This window comes from Melitaea cinxia, chromosome 17 (assembly GCF_905220565.1).
Source record: "Melitaea cinxia chromosome 17, ilMelCinx1.1, whole genome shotgun sequence".
Lineage (NCBI taxonomy): Eukaryota > Metazoa > Arthropoda > Insecta > Lepidoptera > Nymphalidae > Melitaea > Melitaea cinxia.
Genome location: NC_059410.1, coordinates 8,494,016 through 8,510,229, shown reverse-complemented (window position 1 = coordinate 8,510,229; position 16,214 = coordinate 8,494,016). Strand labels below are relative to the sequence as shown.

The following is a 16,214-nucleotide window of genomic DNA, read 5'->3' as shown; positions in this document are numbered from 1 at the left end:
AACCTTTTACCGCCTGTAACCACAAATATGTGGTTTTACTAATGGTTACAAGTTTTTATAAATTTAATTAACTGATTTTATAATTATGTTCAATGTTACTACAAATTTGAAAAAAGAACTTGTTGAAATACCAGTAGATGTTTACAAGCGCATTAAAAAATTTGCGTCACAACTCAATGCATAGTAAATTTCTTATCGATGTTTTTAAAAGACGAATATAAACATACATATTTTTTGCTTCAATAATGAATTTAAAAAATTTCACTATCGTCTGGAAGTTTAGATAAAGTTCGTGGAATATAATATTATTTAAGAAAGAGTGATAATGCGTATCTTTTACACATTTCGGTTACTTATATAATTGTAATTGTAGTGACACATAGGATAACAAAACATACGTATTCGCTCACGTTATATTTTTTATCTATCTACTTGCTGAATCTTTTCACCAGTCTGCGCACTGTTCCCCAACAAATTAATAATATTTGAATATAGACAAATCTTGTGTCCTTCTGGCAAAGTTCACTTGTTAGGACTAAAACTACTTTTACGATACTTTTTATGACGTATAAAATTTGAGACAGGTCTTTAATATGATATTAAATAAACATATATAACCTCATTAGTCAAATTTATATGCTGTTGCACAGTAACAAGCTCATTCCCGTTCAACCTTGTATATGACCAATCTTGTACATCCTGAATATGTATGTATGCATTTCCAATATAGAATTTACATTAAATAGGAAGTTGTGGGGTGTTTATATATTTGTGAATGTATCTTAGTCTTTTCGGAAAATAATAATAATAATATAATATTCACAACAATTCTTACTGTTTAGTATTAAAATAACAGAAATCAAACAAAAAGACTACATATATTGCATTAGTATAGATATACAAAGACGTCGAAATTTTATAAATAATTGTGCAATCATCATGTATCACACGGTAACAAAATCTTCCTCTTATGGTAGGTTAGTTATTTTTATTGCAAGTTCGTTTGATAAGAGAATATTTACTTAACGATATACGTCTACATTTGAGATAGTCAAAACATATTTTTTTAAATTTATATGGAAACATATTACGTTTCAGCCTGTAATATCCCACTGCTGGACATAGGCCTCTTTCCCCATGTAGAAGAAGCTTTAGAGCTTAATCCACCACGCTGCTCCAATGCGGGTTGGTGGATACCTACTATTAGTAACGCTCGCTGTCAGGTGTACATGACAACAACTGGAATCGACCACTTAACGTGTTCTCCGAGGCACGGTGCGGAGACCCCACAAGGACTGCACAAACACCCAGACCACGGCAAACATCTGTATGGCCAATACAAATATTTGTCATGTGTAGAGATCGAAACCACATCCGCTAGCGCAACTGCCGGAAACCAGTGCTGTGACCGTTGCGCCACCGGAAACATATTTAACATTGTTTATTTATTTTTCGCTCAACACTAATATTATAGGTAAAATTGTATAGTTGTTAAAGGTTCCATAAATTTTTTAATGTGCATTCGGCCTGTATCATCCCACCGCTAGGTACAAGCCTCTTTCTTCACGTAGTCTATAGCTTATTAATAGAAGGATTGGAGCTTAATCCATCACACTGCTCCAATGCGGGTTGCCGGATATGTTCCTATACTATGAGTAGCGATCGCTATCAGTTATTTATGATAACAACCGAGGCTCTTTGAGTCACGGTTGGGAGACCCACAAGGACATCCAAACTGGAAAGAAATAGGTATTTGTACGAATACGAATATGCATCCTGAGCGAGATTCGAACTCGGAAACCGTCTATGTTTTACGCACCACTACATCAAAGAGATTCTGTGTTGTTTGTAAATGTACTGTTAGGTATTTTATGGCCGGTAGATATTTTAAGCCTATAAAGTAAATAAACAACCACTTTCCACTCATTACGTTTTAGTGGGTGTTATCAGTAACTGTTATTCGAATCGAATATCATAAGAAACATTTTAAGTTCCCTACGTAAATACACTTTGTTTTTTTTTTCCTGCCTTAATATTTTTTTAAAGCTTTTATTTAACTTTCAATATATATGATATGTATTTATGTATGTTTTAAAGGAGGAATCTTAGAGGAGGAGGATTCGGCTAACGTTTTGTAACCTTATGTATATTGTATACTAGCTGTCCGGACAGACTACGTTCTGTCAAAAGTTAATAGATACATATATTTTTTATTTTTTTACTATTAAAACCTTCCGTGAGCCTTAAGGAATATAGTATAATATATAGCTATAAGTAAATAAATTAGCCGAATTGGTCGAGCCATTCTCGAGTTATGCGCTTAGCAACATTAATTTTTAACCGACTTCAAAAAAGGAGGAGGTTACTCAATTCGACCGTATATATATTTTTTTCTAAATTCAACGTGGCGGAAGATCCAAGATGGCGAAATACCTATTTTTATTGCATTCCTACAATATGGGTGATATCCAATCAAATAAATTGATAGGGATTGCTGAGAGTAACTCGAAAAACGTTATTTTAAATCCAGTATGGTGGACTTTTAAAGATGGCAGGCAAAGTTTTTTAATATATCCTAAAATATGGGTATCAAATGAAATGACTTACTGAGAGTAAATCGAACACAAATTGACGTTACTCTAAATCCAATATGGCGGACTAAGGTTTATATGTTTTCCGACAATATGGATATCAAATGAAAAGACTTGCTGTAAATACCAGACTGAGAAACCTGACCAGCGATAACTAAATAATTTAAAAATAAATTAAAAATAAAAAAAACTCTTTAAAAACAAGCTTTTATTTTAAAAAGCTAAAAAGAATAAAAATAATCTTTTTCTTTAAAACATCTTATCAACATAATATAACACCATTACTCAGTTAGTATGATATTAGAGCTTGTCCCGAGATTTACCTTTGCACATAGATAAAGAAATTAAATAACTTGATCTCATACATTTTAATTTTTAAATCTTCGAACTAAATACGAGTACTTTAACATCACGACAGTACAGACGGGAAGAGAGCTAGAGCGCAGGGTGGGACCAATGCAAAATCCCCACCCTTCCCTACTCATGACAACAGAGTACGAGCGCTTAGAGAATCTGAACCCCGAAGTCCTTGAAGAACACAACATCGTCGGGCCTTTCATCTTTACCGACGGAAGCAAAATAGAGGGTAAAGTAGGAGCCGCCCTCACATGCTGGGACCAAGGCAGGGAAGTAAGATACTCTACTTTCCGGTTAGAGCCGCACAACACTGTCTTTCAATCGGAGATGTACGCACTCTTCAGAGCCGTGGACATGGCAAAAACCTCAAAGTCATGCTCCATTAACATCTTGAGCGACTCGAGGTCATCTTTAGATCTGCTGAGGAGCCCCTCAGTGACTCACCCTCTGGCCCTGGAAATGAAGAGTCGAATCAGACAGCTCCGGGAGGAGAATAAGACAGTGCGGTTCTTTTGGTTGAGGGCCCATGTTGGAACACCGGGCAATGAGAGAGCGGACGGGTTGGCCAAAAAGGCGGCCTTAACAAAAAAGACGGCACCTGACTACGACAGAGTACCCATCTCGTATGTCAGAAGGCAGATCAGGGAAGAGACTGTCAGGATGTGGCAGGAAAGATATAATTCTTCGGAGACGGGCTCGGTCACGAAAATATTCCTACCGGATGTAAAGACCGCTTGCAGGCTGGTAAGGAAATCGGCACCAACAGCTGTCGACACAAAAATTCTGACCGGCCACGGAGGATTTGCGGCGTATCTCCACAGATTCCACCTCACTGACAGTCCTTCATGTATCTGCGATCCGAATTGTGAGGAGACAGTTCTGCATGTTATACTGGACTGCCCGAGATTCAGTAAGGATAGGCTAGATCTAGAACTCAAACTCCAGATCAAACTTGAGCAGACATCGCTCCATACCATCCTGGAGAGTGAAAAAAACAGAACTGCCTTCCTCACATTCGCGAGAAAGGCTGTCAATATAGCCGCAAAAAGGAACAGCACGACCGCTCCACCACCTGCTGTAATACCCACGCAGAGCGTTAACACCGTCTTCCACGCAACACACACCCAAACACACAACGCACAACTACAAACACAACAAAACTGTGTCCAACAAGCCACTCAGAGAAACAGCTCAACGGCTCCGCGGATTTCTCCTGGCCGCACCCTTCTGGGTCAAATAACAAAGGTCATGCCCTCCTCGCTGCAGAAACTGTTCAGGAATAGAGCCGACCAAAACGCACCTCCGCAACCGACCCACAGCGGGATGACACATCCTCGCTTAGCGAAGGGAACGGAAGCGAAGTAGTGGGAATTAAAACCAGATGCGTGGCTCTGTTCATGGACAGCGAAGTAGAGAGGATGGGAATAAGTTTCTGTCGTTCCGAAGGACGCGATCGGCTGGCGATTTCGCCGGGGCTCGCTTTACTGTTAAAGGGTAGCACGCAAAAGACAAGTATAAAGCGCACTAAAATCACAGCGCTATCGCAAGAACAGAAGGGCGACTCGACCTACCGTCTGGTGCGTTTGAATAACAAATCCATCGTGCTGTTCGAGTGGGGAGAGACGTCCCCCTTTACGCAGTCTAGTGTGTGGCTACGCCGGTTGAGCGAGACCCCCGGTGGAATCCCCAAAAGAATTAGCGTGGATTCGATGAGGGTCGGATATGATAGAGGTGACGTATCTGATAGGTACGGTTGCCTAATGGCCTCCAAGTACAGTGAGGTCATAGTCTACGAAGACAGGGGGGAGGATCTCGGATATCTAAGACCGAAATCCATAACACCAACACCTCCTGCATCTCCGGCCGACGACGAGTCCACGCTCTGCGGCTCGGAGCGCCTACAACAACGGATCGAGACCCAGAAGGCAGAGCGAATTAAGGCAAAAGCCACACCTGAACCTAAGCCGAGCTCGATGCCATTGGCGACCTTTATCCACGCAACCATCTCCCCAAAACCAGGCAAGCTCCCGCATCACCTCTCTCCCAAAAAGGCTGGACAGGGTGAGCGGCAATCGGCGGCGCTGAGCAGGTTCACCAGAGACAATAGTCCGAGGCACCCGGAGGCGTCACCGGCCGCTCGTACTAAGGCCGACATGGGACATGTAACACCGCCGAGACTTCGACCTGCCTCCACACCGCTACAACATGCGGAGAACGCCCTAATCGAGTTCCTGGCGATAATAAAGGCAAACCGCGAGGTAAGCCTGGCCACCTGCAAAAAGATCATGCAGGCCTACCAGTACGATCACCAAAGATTACTGGAGGTGGAACTCGAGGAAGCCGAAGCGGCCATATACAACAGTGAAACCCGACAAATACTCAAGGGCAAGATGTCGGGTAGGTATATGGCAGCATATAACAGCACAGCAGGCTTCGTGAGCGCAGTCGAGTCGGAGGGGAATGACGAGGAGCCACAAACCTTCGAAACACCTGAAGGGGACCCAGTGGTGGTAGTGGCCAGATGCACGAAAGTAATGCTGGGGGACCGGATGCTACGGATGGCGAAAACCATCTCGGGCGACCGGGACGGCTTACCGACCGTGCCCTGGGAACTACCATCACTGGAGTGGATAAACGGGGTACCGGGATGCGGCAAGACAACTCGCATAGTCGGGGACTTCGATGAGGACACGGAGGTCGTGATTACGACCACAGTCGAGGCGGCCAAAGACTTAAAAGAAAAACTGGCGCACCGCTACGGCAACAAAGCCAAGCAAAAGGTGCGCACTATGGCCTCCGTTCTAGTTAATGGGTTTAACGAGGGCTCAAAAATCAACCGCCTAACGGTGGACGAGGCCCTTATGAACCACTTCGGAGCCATAGTAATGGCCGCCCGACTATCGGGAGCTCAGAAGGTAGTCCTTATCGGAGACATAAACCAGCTGCCGTACATCGACAGGGACAACCTGTTCGAAATGCGGTACTGCAGACCAACCCGGATAACAACCATCTCGTGCGAGTTGTCATGCACGCATCGAAATCCCAAAGACGTAGCCCTTGCCATCAGCGAAGTTTATAAAGACGTATACAGCTCAAGCCCAAAGATCCGATCTTTGCGAGTGGAGAGCCTCACGGGCGCGCGTATTCCTGCAAAAAGAGACCGAACCTTATACCTGGTCTTTACGCAAGAGGAGAAGAGGTTGCTGACTGACCAGGGATACGGATCCGGGGAGGGATCGCGCGTCTTAACCATCCACGAGGCGCAGGGCCAGACCTACGAGGACGTCATTGTCCTCCAGACGAAGGCGAGGAGGCTCAGGATCCACGACAGCGTTTCGCACGCTGTAGTCGCGGTGACTAGACACACCAACACCTGTGTCTATTACACCGACGACCGTGACGACGCAATTGGTCGCTTTGTGGCGAGGGCAGCGGAGACCGCGGATAAGAAAATACTCGAGCACAGTCTCAAGATGGCGATTCATCACAGAGATGCCGCCGTCACTGAGAGTGTGCTCGACATGTTGAAAACTATTGACGTGTGAAGACACTTGTTGAATAAATAAATAGTGTGTATATAAACATAAGTACTAAGTGCTAAATTAAATACGATTAATTATATAAATATAAATAATAATTACTAAATTAAATAGGATTAATTACATATAACATAACGTGTACAAATTATTTATACTTAACATGTGTAACAAATTAATTAAGATTAATTATATAATATTAATTTAAAAAAAAAATACATATATGGTGATAAATATATAAGAATATATAAAAAAAAAAAAACAAAAAACGAAAAAAAAAAAAAAAAAAACTTACTAACAGTAACCTAGGCTAAGTGTATATTGTAAGTAGGCCAGTAGGCCATAAGTGTATATATAAGGTAACTAGGAAATAAGTGTACATATATGATAACTAGCATATAAGTGTAAATATAAACTTAGATAATAAAAATAACAGTATAAATACAAAAATTTCAAGAAATGTACACAGCTTCTACCCCTGGACAGTTGTAAGATAAAAGTGAAGAAAAGGAAAAAGTAATAATAAATAGTAGTAATTATATATATAAGTAAATTAAGATAGCATAACTTTAAATTTTGGTCGGTGGACTCACGTGGGATTAGTGATACTAAGCTTAGTTTAATTAGTCTCTAAGTTGCATATGTAGGTGCCAAGGTATCGAGAGTAACAAACAAATAATTGGAATAACAAGAGCACGGGCATTATAAGCCCGTGGATATATATCGTTATAAAAAAAAAAAAAAAAAACATCACGACAGTAGAGTATAACAAAGTTTATTCAAGCCTGCATAACTTTTCTCAATATACAGACTAAATCAATTTATAAGGACTTTTTTTTAAATTAAACAAATTTGAAATTATATTATCTTCCATATTAAAATTCCAAAAAAAAATGACGTTTATATTTTCTTGTTACTGAGTAGTATTGCTCATGTTTTCAAAATGAGGCTATGAATAATTAACCACAGTTAACATGCGGGTAAAATCATAACGAAGGTGTTGGCCTAGATTTTTATTTATTTTTCACACAGTTTTACTATATTTATATTGTTTTTAGGGACGTTCTTCTGCATAACAATATTATGTAAGAAGTTACACGTGCAAGACAGCGTTATTGGTGCTCTGGCCGGAGTGAGCAGGATAGCTGGATGTTTGGTGTTCGCCTTCGCACCGACACGATCCTGGTTTTACTCTGCTCCTCTCTTTAACATCTTCAGTCATACAGGCCTTACAGCTATCAGGTCGATTGCAACTAAAAGTGTCCCTGTAGAAGAAGTTGGTGAGTATACAATTTCGATAAAGATTTTTGACCTTAAATCGCTTCCAAAAAATAAATTCAACCCATACGTTCCATAAAAACAAAGTTATTAATAATAAAATTAAAAAAAGTTAATCGTTTAATTATTTCACTTACAAATTTTTCTAATTTAGCAAAAAAGACGTGTTTTTTTATTTATGTATTATAGAAATAATTTAAAAAAATTATCAAGGTGATATGATATCGTATCACATACAAACGATTTTAAAATGTGATAAAGTAACAACAATTGAATTTTAAGCAGCGATCATAGCTTGGTATTCGAAACGTCTTCGTGACCAAGTTCACTTCTCATTTCATTCAAACTATATCCACGTAACATTATATAACCGCCAGCACATTACTAATGTCGGTTACTAGGAGTTATGTTTACGTATAAATCTTTGCACAGATTACTTCCTCATCATAATCAAAGAGTCATATAATTCTCAACCTGTTTTATAGTAATATAGGTTGTGCGCGCGTTTTGAGCGGCCTTACATGTGTCATTTTATTACCGTTATGCGTTGATTAAACCTACTCTACGAAGAATCTTTTTATTTGATATTGAAGATTAAGGATATTCCTTTATCTTATAAATGGTATTTGAAATCATAATTAAAAATAAATTTATTCATGTGGCTTTCAAAATCACTTCTACACTTAATCTAAACTTCTATTTTATACCATGTTTACGTTTACGATATAGTAAAGTGTCTAGTTCGAAATTCAACGGTTCGTAACCAAAACAAATCGTTTTAAACGACGTTGCGACAGTTTTTTGACGTTGGAAAATTACTTATTGTTATTATAAATTACTTACTGTTGTTTTGAGAAACAACACGAAGAACAACCGCTCCGGTGTAATGGTGCGTGTAGGATACCTGAAACACCGCCGGTTTGCGGGTTCGATTCCTGCTCAGAATGGTTATTTGTTTTTGAACAAATATTTCTTTCCGGGTCTGTCTTTGAAGGTCTCCCCACAGTACCTCAGTTGTTATCATAAATATCTAATAGCGATCATTACTCATAGTAGGGAATATATCCAACTACCCGCAGTGGAGCAGCGTGATGGATTAAGCTCCAATCCTTCCTCTATATGGAGAAAGAGCCCTATCAGTGAGATATTACAGACTGAATCGTATCGTATCGTTATGAGAAATGTCGTACCAAATATTAATATTATGTGAAATTTTTCGGTTAAGCCCGACTTTGTATTGTGACGTCCGAATCGGTGGATATTTCTTAAAATTAAAAACCCAATGAAACAGAAATCTGCCAAATCGGTCAAGCCGTTCTCAAATGATGCTTACATACATGCGGCAAATATTTTTTTTTATTTGTAGAATTCTCTATATATTTATATGTACTGAACACAAATCAAAATATTATTGACTTGTTATTATCTAACAAATATTCAAGTTTTAGTTTCAGTACATAAATAGATACAAATTTATAAAATATTTCTGTATACACAATAACATATTTAAACGTATTACAAAATTCTCAATTTTTTTACAGCTAAACTCAGCTCAGTAATGGGAGTTATGGAGGCCATAGCGCCCTCAATTTACATGCCAACCTCGAGCTACATATACGTTCAAACGATAGAGTCCTTCCCGGGTGCATTTTATTTATTCGATGCAGCGCTCACCGTTGTGGCCCTGGCTTTGTTCACGTAAGTATAAAGAATTACACAAAACAAAATAGTCCGCGATACATGTGTCAAACATTAAACAGTTTTTTTTTTTATATATATATACATATCATTTGTGCTTAAGTTATCAATGTAGATTTTTATGACGTCGCAAAGGGTTGCGTCCACACCAAAAATATTGACTTGTTACCGTAGAAAAGTAGTAAAGAGTAGTAGTATATTAATGCCATGAAGACCAAATAATTTTAAGTAAACTACGTTAAAAAACACCTATATAAATTATTTATTTATTTATTATTTATTTATTATACATTATCATAATCGAGATTTGGTATAATTTATTTTGTTCTTAGGTATTATAATGATGTCAGTAAACACGAATCAAACAACTAATCCATTAAGATTTCGAAAATAACAATAAACTAAACTATTTCTCGGTTTTCATTTAACGTTATATTGAAGATTTCGCAAAAGCAATTACACGGAGGTAACACTGTTTTGGCAGTGCGCTTTGGAAGCGATTCAAGTTTAAGAATTGTTGTACAATTTCATTCTTTTTTTAAGCAATATGTACACGCAAAAATTTACCTTAAAATTTAAAATCGTAATCTATAGGTACAATTCATGCCTAACGCTGGAGTTCCAAAAAGTCAAAAACAGATCGACTAATTTACATACCACACTTTTTTGTCTGGATCTAGATTGAATTGATCTAGTAAAATTTGTTGTATCTGCTGAATTTTCGAAAAGAACTGGTTGAATTTCTAAAAGATGAAAGTCACTGGATTATCCTATTTGGAAACTATTAATATATAATTATATTAAACAAAAGTGTACGACTCGTTTTATGTTTAAATGTGTTAATTTTACAAGTAATAATTTCTGCCAACACTCAGTCTAATTTAAAAAGTTCTCTTTGCATGAGAAAGCCTGTCTGTCTATCAAGAAAACATTAGAGAGTAGTACAGGGGAGTCGAGGTGGAGAGTGCTTAATACGTGTCAGTTTATAGTATTAATCTGCCAAGAAACGGGATTTAACGAGTTTTAAATTGTAAAAAAATCGTTATCTAAATATTATCATTTTATAGTAAATAATTAACAAGAATAAAAAAACTTAATGTACCGCAATTATTAATTATGTCTATTATTGAAAGTGTTATATATTAAAAGAAACAGGTTAGCCAATACTTTTGATCAGGTTTTAGTTTCTTTTTTATCAATACAACATGTATAATGGATACAACGCAAATTTTGGAAACAGTGAAAGTGACGTCCCAAATACCATATTGAATACCTTTCGTAAAAATTACTTTTAAATGCGTATTTTTATCATCATATTTTTCATATATTTTTTTAAACTTTGTGATAAAAATTTTAGGCTTCGCGTTTCTTAATGATATGCGTATTTTGCGCAAGTCCTTAATTTATATTAGGTATTCAGCTTCGTGTTTAAATTTGTATGTACATACACTTGTTTACATATTATATGCTTTACAGATAGGTACATTTACGTTGATATCACATGAAGATATACAATCGTTGATTAAAATGTTTGTTTTGTAATGTTACACTACAATTAGGCAGTTGTTCAACCGACAACGATGGACGTGTGATAAGTAGGGCTAGAATGTGGAAACAAGCTAGCAAGCTCGATTATAAGCGAGTTTTAGGGTTTCATAGTGGTGAGCGAGTAGTACTTTTATCATATGTTTTGTCGATTAAAGACAAACTACGAGCAGTGAAACGATTCCTCGCCAGCCAGCAGTGTGAATGTCCAACGATAAACTAGTTGAAACATCTCTTTTATTTACATGGAGTGTATAACTATTGGAATTTCCATGAGCAAGAAAATAGTAAGTAATTTCCTCACCGTCTGCGGGCCAACTGCCTATTTTAACGACAAATTAAACGATTCTTCTATCGCACATTAAGTCGATAATTTGTAGACAATTGACGTGCCCCACGGTTTTATTTTAGTCTAGTCTATGCATATGTTTATAATTCCCACGACTGTATCTATTTTATTATTTTTTGGTTTTTAGTACATTTATCTTAAACATTGCAATGTATGTTTAACATAAAACCGTTTAACTTAAAAAGTTTTTTACCTATTTTTATTTTCTAGTTTTTAGTTTTTATTTCGCATTCTGTTTAATTCATTTAGTGCTTCATTATTGCAAGGCCCATCTTAAATATTGAGGTTGTATAGTGCACTGTATTCTTCTTGTCAAGCCCTTTTATTTGATACCCATATTGGTGGGATTGATAAAAAATTGTTATCAGACATTTGGTAGCGGCGGCCAGCTTAGATTTCAATTTTGCATAGTAAATTGTATTCTACTTGTTGAGACCTTTCATTTGATACCCATGTTGATGGGATTGATAAAACCTAAGTTATCCGCCATTTTGTAGAGGCCGCCATCTTGGATTTAAATTTTTTATAGTATATTGTATTCTGCTTGTTGAGCCCTTTCATTTGATACCCATATTGATGGGATTGATAAAACCTACGTTATCCGCCATTTTGTAGCGGCCGCCATCTTGGATTTCAATTTTTTATAGTATATTGTATTCTGCTTGTTGAGCCCTTTCATTTGATACCCATATTGATGGGATTAATAAAACATAAATTGTCCGCCATTTTGTAGCGGCGGCCATCTTGAATTTATAATGATAATGAATAAACATAATTGTATTGTCACCAAAATCCAAAGTGTATACAAAATTTCAGATTAATCGGTTGACAGGAAGAGGGTGAAATTTGAATTACTAAATTTGACCCAAGAATAATAAAAAATAAAACAAACGGGGTGAGCTAAATAAAACCGTTTAAAAAAAAACGCTGCATATCACAACGTCGCACATCTTCGTGACGTTTCATCCGTAAAAAATTTACCCTCATACGTCTAAAGAAGTTTCACTTAAAAAAAATGTCAAGTGGTATATTCAATCATCGACGTTTGCGATATGAAATGATTTCTAAGCAAATATTGAGTTACGAACTTTAGCTTTAGACAATCCATTGAGATCGAACATACGAAAAGTAACAAAACAACGTTTGCAGGCTAAAATAATACGTAACATAAAATAGATTGAAGCTTGTTGTGACTGTACGGAAATGGAAAATAGTATTCATTTGTGTTCTTTATTTCGGTTGGTTATTTACCTAGGAAAATCATTTGTAAATAGGGCTTAAACTTAGAAACTATCAAATTATAATATTTTTAGAGTATTTTGATTAATTCATTCGACTTAGAGCGATTTAATTATTATTCACGGTTACGAGCCTATTTATTACAAAGTGATAAAATTAAAATTTACTAAACTTGTTTACGAACAGCAGTAAGAATATAGCCACCCCCTCTCTTCCCGCGAGGGTCATAAGAGTCCCTCTGCTGGCTTTGAAATACACAGGCCGAAGACGGGCAGCAGCGTCTTCTGTGCGACAAAGCCAGTCCTGCGGTCACCAACCCGCCTGCAAAGCGTGGTGACTAAGGGCAAAACAAAAGAGTTCACGCCATTTTTGGCGCCAACTTTTGGAGGCCTATGTCCAGCAGTGGACTGTATTAGGCTAAAGTGAAACTTGTTTCCAAAATAAAGAATTAAATTTAATATAAACATTTCCTTACTTATTAACATGTTCCTATTAATAAACGTTCGTATTTTTTTTTTATTGTAAATAATTCTAGTCGTCAAATGGTTACATAAGTAATATACCGGATTTCATAAAATTTTGTCTACTCATCATGTGATTACATAAGTAATATACCGAATTTCATAAAATTTTGTCTACTCATCATGTGGTTTCAGTATTTTAGGCAACTGTTTAAGACAGATGTAGATGCAAATATTTTTATAAAATGCTAAAGTAAAGAAAAGTTGCACACTGCATATGAAGATAACAATTCAATAAAATTTGGGTTTTCGGTCACTTTATCACTCACAACAGTAACATTCTTGTATTCAGTATATACATATATAAAATTTACCTTATCTCTTATGCGACAATGTTGCGAATCATTTATTTATTTATTTATTAATACGTTATTGCACAATACATTAAAGAATTTTACAAAAAGCGGGCTTAATGCTAAAAGCATTCTCTACCAGCCAACCTTAGGACGTACAAGAGTAAGAGGTTTGTAGGTGTGCAAAATTGAGCAATAATTCATATATATAATACCATACAAATATATACATACATAAACAGATACAAACTTGCATACATACATACACATACTATAGGTATATCAGTCACTCACAACTATGAGCATCGTTGTATTTTATCTTTAATTCTCTGTAATATTATACAGAATCGAAACTATTCTGTTTTCAATTGATATTTATAGAATACCTTCACATTTTAAAGTTAAAGCATCGATTAGATTCACATTTAGGTGGTATATAGGGAATGAGATAGTTATAGTTGATTATGAAAGGCGATGTTGTCAAATTTATCAGAAATTTTAGGAACACAAAGAAACAATGTATATACCAGTACATTGCCTTTCTAATCATATAGCATACTTAACAGCGTTTACTATGTCATTAATTTTTAATATAATTATAACGTGTAGCTAAATTTGTAAATAAAGTTATACTATAATTAACATTTATCTTTTACTTTGTAATAACTATTTTCTTATTTACAGAAATATTTATGCTTTAGTGAGGAAGAGAAACAGAGACATGGTTACCGATCCCAGCAGAAAGGAAGAATATGCAAGAACAAACGAAGTGTCCCGTTTTTAATAATTAATAATTTCAATCACGAGAATTATAAGACATCAACTCGCATAATAATTCATTTTTTATTTGATTTTGAATTTTACGTAATTCTCATCAAAAATATGCAAAAATCTTGACGAAAACTTCGAGTTGATTTTTTATATCCAAATTATAGATATGTTTTATATACAAACAATAAAATACAAATTAAATTTAATTACAATGTTTGTCACATAAGATTTTGTACATTTATTGCTTAGTTATTTTATTACTAACCCGCCAATGAATGACACTGGTGCAAGAGGTTAAATCCAATTAATAGAGCACCGGAATTCAAGAAGTAGCTCAGTAACAAATTGAAAAATTAGTACAGAATAGATATAACGCAGTTAATATTAATTTATTTAACACATTTTATTGTATTAATTACATTACTTTCCTTCTCATTGAAATTCAATCCAAATTTTATAATAATATTCTTTTTAGTAACTTTCTTATCTGGTGTGAAACGAGGCCAGACAAGAAAGGCTCAAAAATTATCTTGTTTGCAGTTATTTAATTAAAAACTACTTATTGCCAAGAAAAAATAATTGATTATTAATTAAAATTGCTTAGCAACAAAAACAAGTGTGGATTAAAACTTCATAATCCTCACGTAACTAAGACAGTAAGGTGTGCCTACCTACTTATAAGTTATTATAAGGTGGTCGTGACAACAACAGCGACATAAGACTTAAGATAATTGGGTCAAAATCAAAATAACATGGCTTTCCATACGTAATATATCAAATTCATATGGTGATCTATAAGCGGTGCTATTTTGTGACGTCATAATTTATTTATGCGAAACAGCGTGCATCTTATATGTTAAAAAAAATTTAAGCTTATATTTCGTATCATACATGTTTCGTTTTTTTAATTTTTATTTAATGTTAGTAAATTAAAGGTAATCTACATATTTTAAATATTTTTCGAAATTGGATGCGGACTTAGGTACAGTCACGTTGGATTGGCAAAATCTTACGTAATTATAATATAAGTATTCTTTTTTGGTCGCGCACAACTAGATCTTCAAGACCTAGAAAAACACGAAAAGACATATTATCAGAGACTACGTTAAATGTATGTTAATGAACCATCCCGTTTGAATAAGGCATAAGGTCGTGATCCTAAATAGAGTCTGAATAAGAGTTGGAGAGTGCTTTTGGCATTTTTAATCGAAATGTTTAATCGTACCAGTGCCATCAATCAACTGACACCTCAAGTGTCTTGGACACTGATAGATTCTGTATATGACACATTAGATAAAACCATATCATGTCAAACTAATGTAGAAAGCACACTCTAGAATCTTTATTTCATATAAGTAGCATTAACCAATAATTTTATAAAGAGCACGTATCGTTCGATACGTGTTACTTTTACAAGAGATATGTTAAGACTGTTAAATGTGTTATTTTTTTAAACATGTTTAAAACTAATTTTTGTGATAGTTATCATTTTTATTTAACGAATTTTATTTCACTTTACGCACGTTACCTTAGTTTTTATCTTAAGGGGTCGTTCACTATTCACGGAAAGCTCTATAAGGGTAGAAGAGGGTTCAGACAAAAATCACAGAATAATAGAAGGAGGAAGAAGATCAATATGCGAATTATTTCTAAGCCAAACAAGCAACCAATAAACACATTAATGTCTGACTGGATATTTTTATCACGATGCTAAATTTTCCAACATTCAACAATCTTATATCTTTATTTTACGATTATATTCTGGAAATATCAATATACCTACTTTGTTACCAAAAAATACATGTGATTTATTTTCCATGGGTGAATAGTTAAAACTTTATCACATATCCCCAGGAGAAGAGCAAACATTTCGTTAGTATTGAACGATCTCTATTTAGTAACTAGTATTAGTTTAACTCACACACCAAAAAAGTATCGTTATCAATTCAATATTTTATAACAATTATCGATGATGATGTAAATCGTAAAAGAGTTTGTATTTGAAATAAATTGTTGAAAATTATTGTTTTTTTTTT

The 16,214-nt window shown here is 35.6% G+C and overlaps 1 protein-coding gene across 1 annotated transcript in view; it reads left to right on the top strand.

Annotated features, from left to right (window-relative positions):
- The window catches only part of LOC123661883 (proton-coupled folate transporter-like), a 30,883-nt gene extending 16,692 nt beyond the window's left edge, over window positions 1-14,191 (top strand). The window contains exons 3-5 of the mRNA XM_045596819.1: window positions 7,543-7,764; window positions 9,304-9,460; window positions 14,092-14,191. Of these exons, the coding sequence (XP_045452775.1) occupies window positions 7,543-7,764; window positions 9,304-9,460; window positions 14,092-14,191 (479 nt within the window). The remainder of the gene's footprint in view (window positions 1-7,542; window positions 7,765-9,303; window positions 9,461-14,091) is intronic.
- The last annotated feature ends 2,023 nt before the right edge of the window (window positions 14,192-16,214 follow it).